This window comes from Nycticebus coucang, chromosome 1, assembly GCF_027406575.1.
Source record: "Nycticebus coucang isolate mNycCou1 chromosome 1, mNycCou1.pri, whole genome shotgun sequence".
Lineage (NCBI taxonomy): Eukaryota > Metazoa > Chordata > Mammalia > Primates > Lorisidae > Nycticebus > Nycticebus coucang.
In genome coordinates this window covers 133,623,018-133,639,127 of record NC_069780.1, presented here as the reverse complement: position 1 = coordinate 133,639,127, position 16,110 = coordinate 133,623,018, and the positions used below count along the sequence as shown (strand labels likewise).

General features: G+C 39.9%; 1 protein-coding gene across 1 annotated transcript; it reads right to left on the bottom strand.

Annotated features, from left to right (window-relative positions):
* Nucleotides 1-14,945: 14,945 nt before the first annotated feature.
* LOC128589271 (transmembrane protein 242-like) lies at nt 14,946-15,561 on the bottom strand. Its single transcript, XM_053596249.1, has one exon. It carries the CDS (start codon nt 15,555-15,557, stop codon nt 15,132-15,134), a length of 426 nt encoding a protein of 141 aa, XP_053452224.1. The 5' UTR covers nt 15,558-15,561; the 3' UTR covers nt 14,946-15,131.
* Nucleotides 15,562-16,110: the final 549 nt, after the last annotated feature.

Sequence of the window (16,110 nt, the reverse complement as noted above, 5' to 3'; positions counted from 1 at the left end):
CATGATGCCTCCAGATTTTTTTTATGACTAAGAACTGTATTTGCTATTCAGGGTTTTTTCTGGCTCCAACCATATAAATCAAAGTACTATTTTTTCCAGTTCTCTAAAGTATGACATCAGTGCTTTAATGGGGATTGCATTAAATCTATAGATTGCTTTGGATAGTATGGACATTTTAACAATGTTGATTCTTCCCAGCCATGAGAATGGTATGTTCTTCCATTTGTTGACATCTTCTGCTATTTCCTTTCTCAACAGGAAACAGCAACTTTAATCAAAATAATATATAAAGAAACCAGTTACCATAGGCTAATTGATATAAACAGAAGTTAAGTTCCTATAGCACATTTCTGGTCATGATAACATCACCAAACTTTAAATACTAAAACACTTCTAATATTAATATTGAAATGAATGTGAGCTATAACATACATTTGAGAAATATTAATAAAAACAATGTAATTGCCCAGTTTAGGATGGCAGGTGGCCAGAGCCTGTCCTAGCAACTTAGGACATAAGGCAGGAACCAGCCCTGGATAAGAGGCCATGCCATGGCAGGGTGCACCACACACCCTCACACTCAGACTGGGACCTAAAGTGTACAGTTTTAGGATATAGGAGGAAACGAGTATCTGAACATGAGAAAATGTTTCCTCATCAATGTTACAATGAAATATGAATTGAAGATCTGCTGTAGAGAAAACTTCTAGGCCTCAAATTCAAATTTATTACTAAAATATTTTTTCCTTTGGTGGAAAAAAAGTTAGTTTGGAATCTTCTATTTGTCTCTTATTTAAGAGAGTTGGTAAGATTCAAAGCATAACGGAATAGCAGAGATGGGTCTCAAAAATGCCAGTGATTTTAAAGAAAGCTTTTTTTTGTTTGTTTTGTAAAATCCAAAGTTTTAACGCAAGACAGAAGTTGAAGAATGGACAGGAGATCTGTATTAGGAGTCTAGGCTGCAATGCAATTCAAACTGTGTTAAGCAGAATGAGTAATCATGTAACTAAACCAACGAGGGGTACCAACTTATGACAGAAATTAGATACTCAGTGTGTAAGAGGTGAAACAGCCTCAAACCACCCCATTAGCTGTAAAAGTTACTTAATGATTAACTAGTTATAGGTCAGTCACATCTGCCAATCCTCCCCAGTTCTGACACAATGAAGGCCATCAGGACCCTGGGTTGAAGAAAGAAAACAGCAGATAGACAGCTTGGGAAAGTAACAAACACAGAGTCCTTCAGCTAGAGATTACAGGGCAAGATGATGTATAGCTAAAAATGATAACTTTGGGGAAGGGTCTAAGAACTCTGTGAAGTTCTCTCAGAGACAGGCTTTGAGAATGATCTTCTTGTCTTCGTAGGATTCTGAATCTTAGTAATAAAGGACAACTTTAACCCTCATGAGTGTTTGGCTTTTGCTCCTGGTTCTGGTGCCCCAGTTACATACCTGGTGCCCAAATGTGGGATGATGCCTGGAGGCTTGGAGTAAATATCAAAATTTTCCCTTGTTGCCATAACTCTCCAGGTGATAGGGACAGAAGGACCTTGAGAAACCTGACTTGGCATCATGAAATGTTTGTCCTGAGGACTCCTCGGAAGGTCAAATCAACATCCCTCATCCCTAAGGAAAAATCTGTCCTTTATTTTGGTCTGGTAATAAGTGCACACCTGTTTCTGTTTGTGTACACACGTAGTTATAGGGGCAGTCTGATCACGAGCGCACCTTCTGTTTCTGTTTGTTCATGCACATAGTTACCAGGGTACTCCCTGTCTCCACTTGAGTACGCACCTCTTATCTGATTCAGGTAAGAGGTGGTTTAATTACATGACTACTCATTCTGCTTAACTGTATACCAGACAAATATACCTGATATTTGTCTCTGTGTATATACCTGAAGAAAAGAGCACTGGGGTGAATCCTGTCTGATTGGGCCACTTATGGGTACTACCATCTGACTAAAAGGAAATTAAAATTCTGTTGTAACATAACACTGTTTGGCCTATGTACGTTCTGGGCCCTGAGGAAGAATGGCCCTTGAATCATTCTTTATATTACTATACGATTTTACAGCTTGAATTGTTTTGTCAATGATCAGGAAAATGGTGTGAAATTCTATATGCACCGCTTTTTATATCTTTATATAATACAGATACATGAAAAGAAGGGAGTCTTTTGATGATTCTGAGAAAAGAGGGAGTAAAGTCAGCTACTTGGGAGAAAAAGGTTATAAGTTCAGGATGAGAATGATCACTGCAAACTGGCAAGTGAGATAAATGAGGTTTGTCTGGTCAAAACTCCTGTGCTCCCAATGGTTCCAGAAGGGAACTCTCTGGAGAGTCAACCCCCACCTTACCTGATGACAGGGGACCTGGAGATGGCATCCCCATCTAAAAACCATCAGAGAACTCAATTTGGCCGTGAGCCAGCCAGAAGGCATATGTTTTAATTCTTTCTTTTTGCTTTATGTCCTGCTAAGGTTTTAAGTTTGCTGGGCTTTCTGGTCTACATTCTGCCTGCTCTCACTGTCTTCACTTTTCAGATAAGGTGTCTCTTTCAACTCCCTCCTTCTCAATTTAGATCCTGGCTTTAGGGGGAGACCTATCCTGGTGGTGTACTTAACCTCCCATTCAGCCCCCAATATTGGGCAAAAACTCCAAAAGCAAAGTCTTTTGATAACCAGATGAAGACAGAGAAGTGCCAGCAGCAGGCGTCATGACCAGAAGAAGCTTTTCAAATGGTGGCTAACATTATGGTAGAAATCCTTCAGAGGCTAAAGCAAGAAGACATCAAGAATGCTCCCTGCTCTGGGGGCCGCACCCTGCTTCCTCGATAGCCATCTGGGTCCCTGGAGAGAAATGCCACAGGCAGCAGAGCTCAAGCTGAAACTAGCAGAGCACCCTCTGAGCTGGCATCCTCCACACCCACAGACCCTTTAGGACTACTTCACTCCGATGAACAGACCCCAGCTCACAACATTTCACACCAGGATGGCTGAGCCTCAGCTAACTATCTCTCTGTTACAGGTAAGCAAACTGATTTTGATAACACTGGAGTCACTTCCTCTGCTCTTCCTGAATTTTTAGGATATCTGTTTCCCTCTCCATCATCAGAATAAAAAGTAAAAATACTACTCCCTGTGTATTCTAAAGCATCTCTGCCTACTGGGAAATCAAGTCCAATTGCCCTACCCCACTATTTGAATGAAGTCTTAAGGTTAAACTAAATACTTAACTTCTTTAAAAACACAGGCTTCTTTCAGACTCTTGTTGGAGAAGCTCAGCTGAGACTATATACAACCTCTTTTTCCGTTTTTCTAAACTTGGTGTTAAAAGGAACCAGTAAATAGGGGGGAACGACAGAGAGAGATGTCAAAAGACATTGGTATAAAGATATATTTTTGGTAAAGAAGGATAACAGGAAATAAAATAATTTTGTATAAGAAGAAATCTTGTGTAAAATAATTTGTGTCCTACAATAATCAGTGGTTTAAGAAAGAAAATTTAAGGCAAAAACATAAGGGGGTAAGCACATCAAAGATTGTTCATGTAAATTGTGAAGGTTCATGAATTTAGAAGGAATTTTGTATGTGATTGGGTTGCCTACAGTGAAAGTGGACTCTCTAGTAAAAACAACATAGTTTTGTGTTCTCAGTTTATAAGTCGTATGTTTGAAACCTCTTGGATTTCTGTTCTGGTAAACTAACGAGTAAATATATCAAAAGTTCAGAACTCAAGGCGGTACCTGTAGCTCAAAGGAGTAGGGTGCCGGCCCCATATGCTGGAGGTGGCAGGTTCAAACCCAGCCCCAGCCAAAAACTGCAAAAAAAAAAAAAGTTCAGAACTCAAAAGGGTCAATCTACCACTATAGAGTTAATACAAAGTTTGTTAAGCTGTCTCTTTGCCTGCTAAAAACTGTGGTTGCTAAGTTATGGCTTTTGAGATAAAACTCAGAGGAGAACTCGAGGACATGGAACCAGCAAATGCAAACAACAATATAAACAACCATTTACTCATTTGAAACTCAAAAATAAGAAAAGGGTCCTCTTTACTCTTTGAAACTTCAGCCGCTTTTTCCAGGTGCTTAACAGTATGAGTGAAAATCTTTAATTGGCACAACTGTGTCTAGTAGAGTAGCTGGGCATATTCTTAGCGATTGGCTTCTTTTGATTTTACACTGTATTCCAGGATTTGATTTCTACTCTTCCATTTTTACTAGACTGTGGTCAGGGGGGGAGCAATGACTAAACATTGACCAATTCTAATTTTCTGCCCCTGTATTTTCAGCTATATAATAAGGTTTATTTTTTTCCCACTTAGAGGCTATCCTCTAAGATGCTAGTCAGCACCAGGTATCAACATTTATGACAACAACCAGACACCCACCTGTATGAAAACTACCACACTTCTGAGCAACTGCAGCCCTCTGGACAGGCATCCACTCCTGCCGTGACAGAGCTGATTGCAGAGCCCCCTCTACTCACGCCGCTTTTCAGCCGGAAGCAGTCAGAGTGGTGAGTGGCCCATTTTCCAAGGAATTGGGCTCTGCAAATCAGAGGGGAAAACGTTAGGTTAGGTAGTTAGTTAGACACAAGCAGGATAGGTGGCAGATACAGTTAGGTGATTTTGGCTATTTTAGACTGGCCTGAAATGTCACACTGGGTTGCCATAGGAATGGGGCTAATAAAGAGCCTGCAGGTACAGGAACTTGTTGGTGGGTTGCCTTGAGATAAAGGCTAATCAGTGTTCCAGGACTTTCTGACAGGCAGATGTTGTCATACTGACATGGGTTGTTCTGGGAACAGCTTGATCAGGATCCTATGGATGGGGCTCCTAAGAAAGAACAGATGATGTGTCAAGGGGCTCCCCAAGGACTGACCAGATGTTTGGTCTATAATAAAGGGTCTCTAAGCGCTGACCAATGAAAAAGAAGTAGAGGAACCACAAAGTAAAGATATCGTCAAGGCTTCCATAGAGGGTCTTGGGGGATGCACACAGTTGAGATAACATGTCCCTAAATGAACTACCCTCAATAACATACAAAAATCACACCCACCAATGCCATGACAGTTTACAAGTACCCTGATGTCAGGGCTCAGGACTGGCCAGATCTCGGCCGGCTTAACTAGGTTCCGGACTTGAATTGCTAAGCTACCTTGCTCAGGAACAATTTCTCTTAGGTACCTGAGGGCAATCTACTTCAGTAGCAGAGAGAGTGTGTCTTAGATTGAAGCAGTCTTAGAATAGATTGATCTTAGTCTTGAGTAGAGCTTGGTAATCTTCAACAGAGAGACTCCATGCTGGCATTCTGCAGGCAGGAGAGGAGACAGTCAGAGTAAGCAGGTTTGTGATAGAATGCGCATGCTCCCGACTGCCTTCTCCTCCAGCCTAATATAAGGCTGATCTCATGCCTCTCACCACCACAGGTGTAGAGACGGCCACTTCACCACTGCTCTCATCTCGCGAGCTCTCATGCTTGTTAGGAGAGCTAAATCCCTCTCCATGCCATTTTCACCAAGGTGTTCCATTATTGAGCTATACAGGTATTTCTTATAACTCTCACTCCTCCTAGCCATAGGCTATATGGGCTGCTACACTATGACAACCCACTTGCCGTAAAAATTTAAAACAAATCTCATAGATGTGAGATCTAGAAATAAGAACAGGGAACGTAAGAAGAGAAATACCTCAAACCTCCTGCTCAACTGTAAAAGTTACTTAATGATCTGACTAGTTATAGGTCAGTCACATCTGCCAATCCTGCCTGGTTCTGACACCATGAAGGCCCATCAGGACCCTGGGTTGAAGAAAGAAAACAGCAGATAGACAGCTTGGGAAAGTAACAAACACAGAGTCCTTCAGCTAGAGATTAGAGGGCAGGATGATGTATAGCTAAAAATGATAACTTTGGGGGAGGGTCTAAGAACTCTGTGAAGTTCTCTAAAAGTAAGGCAGGCTTTCAGAATGATCTTGTCTTCGTAGGATTCTGAATCTTAGTAATAAAGGACAACATAACCCACATGAGTGTTTGGCTCTTGCTTTTGGTTCTGGTGTTCCACTTACAAGTGTTTGAAAGAAAAAAGAGCTCAGAGTTTTTTGAGTTTGTCTTAATTAAAATGTTTAAAATAGGCTCAGCGCCTGTAGCTCAGTGGATAGGGCGCCAGCCACATACACTGGAGCTGGCAGGTTCTAATCCAGCCCAGGCCTGCCAAACAATAATGACAACTACAACCAAAAAAAAGGCCAGGCACTGTGGCACGCAATTTTAGTCCCAGCTACTTGGGAAGCTGAGGCAAGAGAATCGCTTAAGCCCAAGAGTTTGAGGTTGCTGTGAGCTGTGACATCACGGTACTCTACCCAGGGCGACTCTGTCTCAAAAACAATTTTTTTAGATAGATTAAAATGTATCATACATACAAAAATCTAGGACTTCATTAAAAAATAATAATTGGCTACTTTGGGAGGTTGCTAGGCACCATTTATTATACTAAAATTAATAAAGGAGGGGAAATAAAGTATTTGTCCTGCCTTTCCTACACAGTCTATGTTCAGGATAACTAGAGTTGTAAGGGAAAAAATTTCTTTTTTTTTTTTCAATATAAGATTTTAATTTTCGGTGCTCTACCCATTTAGAGAAACTATAGAAATGATCTTTGAAAGTATAATCTTAAAAATTTTTTCTTTATAGGGCAGCGCCTGTGGCTCAAAGGAGTAGGATGCCAGCCTCATATGCTGGAGATGGCAGGTTCAAACCCAGCCCTGGCCAAAAACTACAAAAAAAAAAAATTTTTTTTTCTTTATAGAAAAATCATAGCTAACAAATACAGGAGATATGATAGAATTGGAAAATCACTATTTATAACCCATTTTCTAGAGACCACCCTAGTGACCACCTTAGTGGTCTCTAGAAAAGGATTATTATAATTGCTAAGTCATTGGTTAAAAGGATGATGGGGAATTTTACAATGAGTAGGCTGACAACTTTTTTTTTTTTTTTTTTTTTTTAGCACAAGCAAGTCAGATTTATAGAACAAGAGCATGATACATTCACTACAGACAAGGAACAGGACCCTCTCTCATGCCAAGAGGCCCTGCCTAGTACTTCAATCCACCAATCAATTTTAACATCACTCAAAGGACAACCAGATATACTCCTCCTGGCATAATGCAATAGGAATACATAGCACTACCTACGAAGTATTCTAGGCAAAAAATACGTCAAAAACTTGAATTAGGTAGAACAATCTGTTAAACAACATGAAAAGGATAGAATTGGCCAAATTTAGAATATGGGAAATTGCATAGGACAAATGACTTGGTTTCTTTCAACAATTAAATATTATATGATCAAAAGGAGTGAATAGGAACTATTTTAGATTTAAAAAGACTAAAGAAGGAAAAAACATTCAAGTTGTTAAAAGGAAACTTGATTGTTAAGATAAATACTAATGGCACCTGTGGCTCAGTCGGTAAGGCGCCGGCCCCATATACCGAGGGTGGCGGGTTCAAACCCGGCCCCGGCTAAAACTGCAACCAAAAAATAGCCGGGCATTGTGGTGGGTGCCTGTAGTCCCAGCTACTTGGGAGGCTGAGGCAAGAGAATCGCTTAAGCCCAGGAGTTGGAGGTTGCTGTGAGCTGTGTGAGGCCACGGCACTCTACCGAGGGCCAGAAAGTGAGACTCTGTCTCTACAAAAAAAAAAAAAAGAAAAAAAAAAAGATAAATACTAATTTGGAGTACATTACTCCTAAAACTTTGGGCACCTAACCTTTTTACACCGATAAATGTTATAAAAAAATTAAATAATACAAGGCAGAATAAAACAAATTTATATCATATCAAAATTTGAATCTTTGAGAAATAGTGTTGTGCACTAAATTCATAAAATTAAACCAAGTAATCTTTAAGGACTACAATTAAGTTTTAATTGCTTGATTCCACTTAGGCTATAAGTCTTATAAGAAAAAGGTCCTATTTGGGAATTCTTTACTCATGGTAAGGGTCGATTAAAAATAGAGTATCAGCTCTGCTACCTCAGATTCATTGGAAAGAAAAATTACAAAATCAGGGCCAATAGCATGGATGCTAAACCAAAAAGACCAGTGAGGCTCAGCGCCCTGACTCGGGGCTGAGAGTAAGAGTCTTACCAGGTTGGCTTTACCTTCTGGTGGACAAGGCAGACAATACACATATAAATGAATTAATGAGTTAAGTCAGAGAGTGATGCGTGCCTGGAAGAAATAAATAGGTTGCTGAGATAAAGGACGTGGTCAGAGGACACTTCTCAGAGGAGGTGACATTTGACCCAAAGTTTAAAGCACGGTCGTAAGTACAAAGACTCTAAGACATCCTAGAAGAATGAGAAGGAAGTCTATGTGCCTGGAGCTGGGGAAGTAAGGAGAAGAGTGGGAGGAGAGTAGGCGCAAGCATGAAGCAGGAAGTACGTTGTGTACAAGGTGTCATGTTGTGAGACTTGTTTGCAAGTATGGACTTTGAAAAAGGTCTCGTTATTTTGTGGTTACACAATATATTTTGCTTTTATAATTAAGATTTTTCCCTACCTATAGTTTTGTATTATTTATACCCTCTCCAGATTACTTTAGATCTTTCAAGGAAGATTCGATTTATATATAACACAACATGACTCCCAAAGAGAGTAAGTTTGACACTTTCCCAAAAAGCCTTCATTTCCTCAGATTTAGACTTTTTATTACAAAAAAAAAAAAGTTGCTGCTCTTTTAACCCAAGCAATTCATGTGGTGTTCAGAACAAATTAAAACTGTTATGTGAACTAAAAAAAGAATCGGAATAAATATGTTGCTGAATAATTAGGGTACGTGAAATCCTTTCTCAAAAACTCCAAAATGTTAGACACACACAAAAGCAGCTTTACACATGATTAGGTGTTGACTCAGCACCTAAATTTGCTTTTATTGATCCTTATAGTTGATTCATATGTATACCAACTGCAACCGATAAAAGCTATGTCCCTTCTTAGTGCAGGATTTAAGAGAAAAGCTCAATTTTACTTTGAAATGGGATAAAACAGATTTTTTTTTTTTTTTGAGACAGTCTCATTATGTCACCCTCGGTAAAGTGCTGTGATGCCACAGCTCACAGCAACCTCAAACTCTTGAGTTAAAGCAATTCTCTTGCCTCAGCCTCCCAAGTAGCTGGGACTACAGGCACCCACCACAAGGCCTGGGTATTTTTTGTGGCAGTTGTCATTGTTTAACTGGCCCAGGCCTGGTTCAAACCCACCAGGCTCAGTTACACTGTGCTACGGGTGCTGAGCCAGGATAAAATAGATTTAAAAATAGTGGGCAGTACCTGTGGCTCAGTCGGTAAGGCGCTGGCCCCATATACCGAGGGTGGCGGGTTCAAACCCGGCCCCAGCCGAACTGCAACAACAAAAAAAATAGCTGGGTGGCTTTGTAGCACAGACTAAAATCTGGTATGCTGATGCCCCCAGCTTTATTTTTGTTACAGACAACTGCCTTAGCTATACGGGGTTTTTTCCGGTTCCATACAAAACACAGAATCATTTTTTCCAAATCTTGAAAGTACGATGTTGGTACTTTGATAGGAATGGCATTGAATAGGTAGATTGCTTTGGGAAGTATAGACATTTTAACAATGTTGATTCTTCCCATCCATGAGCATGGTATGTTCTTCCATTTGTTAATATCCTCTGCTATTTCCTTTCTGAGGATTTCATAGTTTTCTTTATAGAGGTCCTTCACCTCCTTCGTTAGGTATATTCCTAGGTATTTCATTTTCTTTGAGACTATGGTGAAGGGAGTTGTGTCCTTAATTAGCTTCTCATCTTGACTGTTATTGGTATATACAAAGGCTACTGACTTGTGGACATTGATTTTATATCCTGAAACGTTATTGTATTTTTTGATGACTTCTAGGAGTCTTGTGGTTGAGTCTTTGGGGTTCTCTTAAGTATAAGATCATGTCGTCAGCAAAGAGGGAGAGTTTGACCTCCTCTGCTCCCATTTGGATTCCCTTTATTTCCTTGTCTTGCCTAATTGTATTGGCTAGAACTTCCAGCACTATGTTGAATAGTAAAGGTGACAGAGGACAACCTTGTCTGGTTCTAGTTCTAAGAGGAAAAGCTTTCTGTTTTACTCCATTCAGTAAAATATTGGCTGTGAGTTTGTCATAGATAGCTTCAATCAGTTTTAGAAGCATTTGATCCTGCAATCCCATTACTGGGCATCTACCCAGAAGGAAAAAAATCCTTTTATCATAAGGACACTTGTACTAGACTGTTTATTGCAGCTCAATTTACAATCGCCAAAATGTGGAAACAGCCTAAATGCCCACCAACCCAGGAATGGATTAACAAGCTGTGGTATATGTATACCATGGAATACTATTCAGCCATTAAAAAAAAATGGAGACTTTACATCCTTCGTATTAACTTGGATGGACGTGGAAGACATTATTCATAGTAAAGCATCACAAGAATGGAGAAGCATGAATCCTATGTACTCAATTTTGATATGAGGAAAATTAATGACAATTAAGGTTATGGGGGGGAAAGCAGAAAGAGGGACGGAGGGAGGGGGGTGGGGCCTTGGTGTGTGTCACACTTTATGGGGGCAAGACATGATTGCAAGAGGGACTTTACCTATCAATTGCAATCAGTGTAACCTGGCTTATTGTACCCTCAATGAATCTCCAACAATAAAAAAAAAAAGAAATAGCTGGGTATTGTGGCGGGCACCTGTAGTCCCAGCTACTCGGGAGGCTGAGGCAAGAGAATTGCTTAAGCCCAGGAGTTGGAGGTTGCTGTGAGCTGTGTGATGCCATGGCACTCTACTGAGGGCCATAAAGTGAAACTCTGTCTCTACAAAAAAAAAAAAAAAAATACTTAAAGAAGTTAAAAGTACTATGAAATTCAAGGTAGTAGCCTATTATATCATTAATATTTCATGATGAAAACCTCTGAAGAATAGCTAATGGCATCTGTTATTTTGGAATTGATAAAAAGATACATTATAATGAAGCCCATCAAATCAGCCAAGGATGACTGCAAAAATATTTGGCAATTTAAAAATGAGAAGCAGAGGACTTAGACACGCCTAGGAGTAAATTATAACAACCTTCCCCAACTCATTGCCCCAGGGCACCTGCATGGTCTCTGCTATTATAGTTATTCATTGTTTAGTCTATTAAACTGTAAATAATATATTTTTTTAGAAGCAAGAATGCAAAGTGTTCTAAATAATGGGCAATGGTTAAATACTGATTATCTGTCTCAGAAGAAAGACATTATTTTATAATTTATTATGATTTGAAAAAACATATAAAAGTATGTATTAAACTGAGTATCATCATGGTTTTGCAAAAATTCTTAGATTATTTTCTCCCTATAAATACAATACAATATTGGTGCCAAACATTGGCAATCAGCCAGGCCCATGCCTCCAATCCCAGCAATTTGGGAGGCCAAGACAGGAGGATGGCTTGAGGCCAAGAGTTCAAGACCAGTTTGGGCAACATAGCAAGACCCCATTAATAAAAAAAGATAAAAAATTAGCTGGACATAGCGGCATATGCCTATAGTTCCAGTTACTCAGGAGACTGAGGCAGGAGGATCATTTGAGCTCAGGAGTTTGAGGCTGCCACTACACTCAAGACCTAATGTCTAAAAAAAAAAAAAGGCAATTAAAGTAACAGATAAGGCTATGACAGATTGTCAAACAATTAGAGGCTCAAATGCAACAACCTAGGGAAGGTAACAGTGATTTTTTCAAACCAGTTTAACAAATTTGACAGATTCCTCCTTACCTGCTTCTCTAGGCAAGTAACTCACTAATAACCTGAATATTAAGAAGTCTGTATTTCTATCTTTCCACCTCTTTTCCTCCCACATCTGGTCTTTTCTCTGTAATAGTAACTGATTAAAACACTGAATATTTTAAGGTGCCTAACCTAACTCATTATTAATGAAATGTACATTAAAACAACCAATGAAATGCTTGTTGGTTTATTTTATCTATTAGCTTAGCAAAGATTTTTTTAAAAAGACTGATAGTGCTCTATATTGACAATGATGTGGGGAAAATAGGTGCTCTCACATAGTCTTGGTGGAAGAATAGATTGGTTTAGACTTCTTGGGAGAGCAGTTTGGCAACATCTATCAAAATGTTTCATGTAGGTACCATTAAAGTAGCCTTTCTCCTTTTAGGTATTTGTTCTTATATTACCCATATACTTGCAAGGACTGCAATTATGAAAAGCTAGAAACAATGTCCATGTATAGGGGGTTACACAGTGAAATAGGTTGTTTTCATTAAAAAAGAATGAAATACAGGCTCAGCGCCTGTGGCTCAAGCTGCTAAGGCGCCAGCCATATACACCTGAGCTATCAGGTTGGAATCCAGCCTGGGCCCGCCAAACAACAATGATGGCTGCAACCAAAAAATAGCCAGGCTTGTGGCAGGTGCCTGTAGTCCCAGCTACTTGGGAGGCAGGAGAATCACTTGAGCCCAGGAGTTGAAGATTGCTGTGAGCTGTGATGCCACGGCACTCTACCCAGGGTCTGTAGAGGCTCTGTCTCAAAAAAAAAAAAAAGAAGAATGAAATACAGCTATATACTCAGATCTGTATAGCTGCCCATGTCACATTGTTTACAGAACAAAGCAAAGAACAGAATAATACTGGCAGCTCTGGAATCTCATAAAGGAAAGATTGAGGGTGAAATCACCTTGGAAATGAGGACTGTGAAACCACTAACAGTCCCATTTGAACAGGAAACAGTTTGCACTTAGCTGCTTGCATAGCAAAGTTGTGGCTTTATGTGTTTATTTGGAGTTATTTAGGAGGGTTAAGGAAATAAGAGGGTATAAATAAAGCTCTCTATACATCCTGACCTCGCTACTGCAGAACAGCATAATCTTTTTTTACTTCTCTTTATTGAGGTATATAATGTAATAAAATGAACTAACCTTAAATGCTCAATATGTGTATGTGTTTTTGAGTCATATTTTTCTGTATTTATTTCTTGCAATAGCACATACAACACTACAGGAGGAGAAGGGAAGTTGTAGGTGGAAAAAGGTAATAAAGAAGCAATAACTTGCATTTTAAAAGTATAATTTATATAAATGAGTAATTGCTACATACTAAAAATAGAAATTTCAATGGCTTTTGAACTGATAAGATTGCCACATGAGCACACATGGCAGTGGAGTTTTTTTGTCTATAACTGAAACAGTCATGTAAAACATGTTTAGACTAATGTATTAGTAGGTCTGCCAATGTAGGGAAAAAAAAAATACAAAAATCCCAGCCACAGAGGTTAATCAAATGGGAATTTTGATGTGGTAAAACAATGCAGTTCAATTTTTTTACTCTCTGTCTATATACAAGTATCTATACCTACTTCTATCTATGTACACATACAGAGGTTACCACCACTTAAAAAAAGATCAAGAATATTTCCATCATCTTGCCCTTTCGTTAATACCCAAGCAACCACTTCCTGATTTCTGTCACCTACCACAGAATAGTTTTTCATATAAATGGAATCAGGCTGTATTTATCTTTTTTAACTGGCCAATTTCACTCAGTTCAATGTTTTTGAGATTCACCCATGTTGTTTCTATCAGGTCATTCCTTTTTATTGCTGAGTACTATTATATTGTACAAATATATCAAATTCATGTAAACTATCCTCTTGATAGACATTTGAGTTATTTCAAGTTTGTGAGCTATTAAGAGTAAGGTTGCTTAGCTGGCGTTGTGGCGGGCATCTGTAGTCACAGCTGCTGGGGAAGCTGAGGCAAGAGGATCTCTTGAGTCTAAGAGTTTGAGGTCGCTGTGAGCTGTGACACCACCACACTCAACCTAGACCAACAAAGTCAGACGCTGTCTTAAAAAAAAAAAAGAGGAGGCGGCGCCTGTGGCTCAGTGAATAGGGTGCCGGCCCCATATGGCTGAGGGTGGCGGGTTCAAACCCAGCCCCTGCCAAACTGCAACAAAAAAATAGCCGGGTGCTATGGTGGGCACCTGTAGTCCCAGCTACTCGGGAGGCTGAGGCAAGAGAATTGCTTAAGCCCAGGAGCTGGAGGTTGCTGTGAGCTGTGTGAGGCCACGGCACTCTACCAAGGGCCATAAAGTGAGACTCTGTCTCTGGCGCCTGTGGCTCAGTGAGTAGGGCGCCGGCCCCATATGCCGAGGGTGGCGGGTTCAAACCCGGCCCCGGCCAAACTGCAACAACAAAAAAAAAATAGCTGGGCATTGTGGCGGGTGCCTGTAGTCCCAGCTGCTCGGGAGGCTGAGGCAAGAGAATCGCGTAAGCCCGAGAGTTAGAGGTTGCTGTGAGCCGTGTGACGCCACAGCACTCTACAGGAGGGCTGTACAGTGAGACTCTGTCTCTACAAAAAAAAAAAAAAAGAGGAATAAGGTCGCTATGAGCATTCATGTTGAAATCATTTTGTGGATGTATGTTTTCATTTTTCCTGTGTAAATGATTACCCAAAGAGTAAAATTACTGTGTCATACGTGGGTATTTGTTTAACCTTATAAGACACTGCCTTGTACTTCTCCAAAGAGAGCACCACACCCACGAGCAATGTGTGAAAGCTCCATTTGCTCCTTATCTTCACCGTTTGGTATTGTCGGTCTTTTTTGTGTTTGCTGTTTCAGTGGGCAAGAAATAGTATCTCATTGTGGTTTTTTTTTTTTTTCAAGTGTAAAACAAAATTTATTGAGGAAGAGAAGAGAAAGAGGTTTACAGAGCAAGATACATTCGCCATAGGCAGCAAACGGGCCAATAACTTGGGTTTCAGCTGAAATTTGGTTCAATTATCATAAACAGAAGCATTTCCTCTGGGATCTTCTTCACATAAGGAAGTTAAATCTATAATTAACATTTTTAAATAGTCTTCTAAACATCGGGAAAACTTTACTCTCCCCCAACACACACAGGTGCACACGTGTACATAATGTGCACATGCCTCTGATGAGGATATCAAATTCTGTCCATCCCATGGATTCAGTCAAGAATCTGCCCAGCTCCTGAGCAGAAATCTATCCCAGTCCTTTTGCTGTCATGGTCTCCAGCACCACCCTTTCTGTAATAATTGTTTTGGAATTCATCCATACTCATCTCATTTAGATTTCAATGCTTCTTCCCAGTCAACAGATGATTTGGAGTTCTTGGGAATCGTTGGAAATATTGATTGCATTTTACTTCGAAAGTCTTTCATACTGTGAACACCTAAAGCTTTCCAGACTGCAAAGCTGATCACACCAACCCCACACCACGCATAAAGTGAGCCCCAGCCCAGAGCTCGAAGGGCAAGGGAAGACCCACTTTCCGGTAAGGCAGCTGTGGCCATACTTCCCTTATTGAACCATTCAGGGCTTTTCTTTTTAGCCAATGATAATGTTGTAACAAATCCAGCTAGCATTCCCACTGCAGCAACAGTACCTAAGAAAATTCCACCTTTGACCATGAAAAGCCGGTCGTCTGTAGACCCCGAAGTCTCCAGCCGAGAAGACAACAGCTCACCACCAGAGCCCGCTTTCTCCATGTTTAAGTCTCTCATTGTGGTTTTAATTTGCATTTCCCTGATGGCTAATAACACTGAGCACTTTTTCCTGTGCTTTTTTCAGCTTTTTTATATACCTTTTGTGAAATGTCTATTCAAATTTCTTGGCTACATTTCAATTGGGCTATTTTTATTTTTATTATTGATTTGTAGATATCATTTACATATGTTCTGAATATGAGGGTTTTGCCAGATATATATTTTTTTAAAAATTGTGTCTTTTGATGAATAGGCTTTAATTAGGATAATGTCCAATTTATCAACTTTTTTCTTTTATGGTTAATGCTTATATTCATTTCCTAGGGCTGCCATAACAAATGACCACAAACTGGATGGCTTAAAACAAGAGATATTTATTTATTATGTCACAGTTCTAGAGGCCAGAAGTCTAAAATCGAGATGTTGGTGGGGCCAGGAGGATCTGAAGTTCCTAGCGGAGGATCTATTCCATGTCTTTCTCCTAGCTTCTGATATTGCCAACAATTGCTGGCCTTCCTTGGCTAGTCAACACATCAATCTCTGCCTTTATCAGCCT

Coding starts and splice junctions, on each gene's coding strand:
- LOC128589271 (XM_053596249.1), bottom strand. CDS start 15,557: ATGGAGAAAGCGGGCTCTGGTGGTGAGCTGTTGTCTTCTCGGCTGGAG.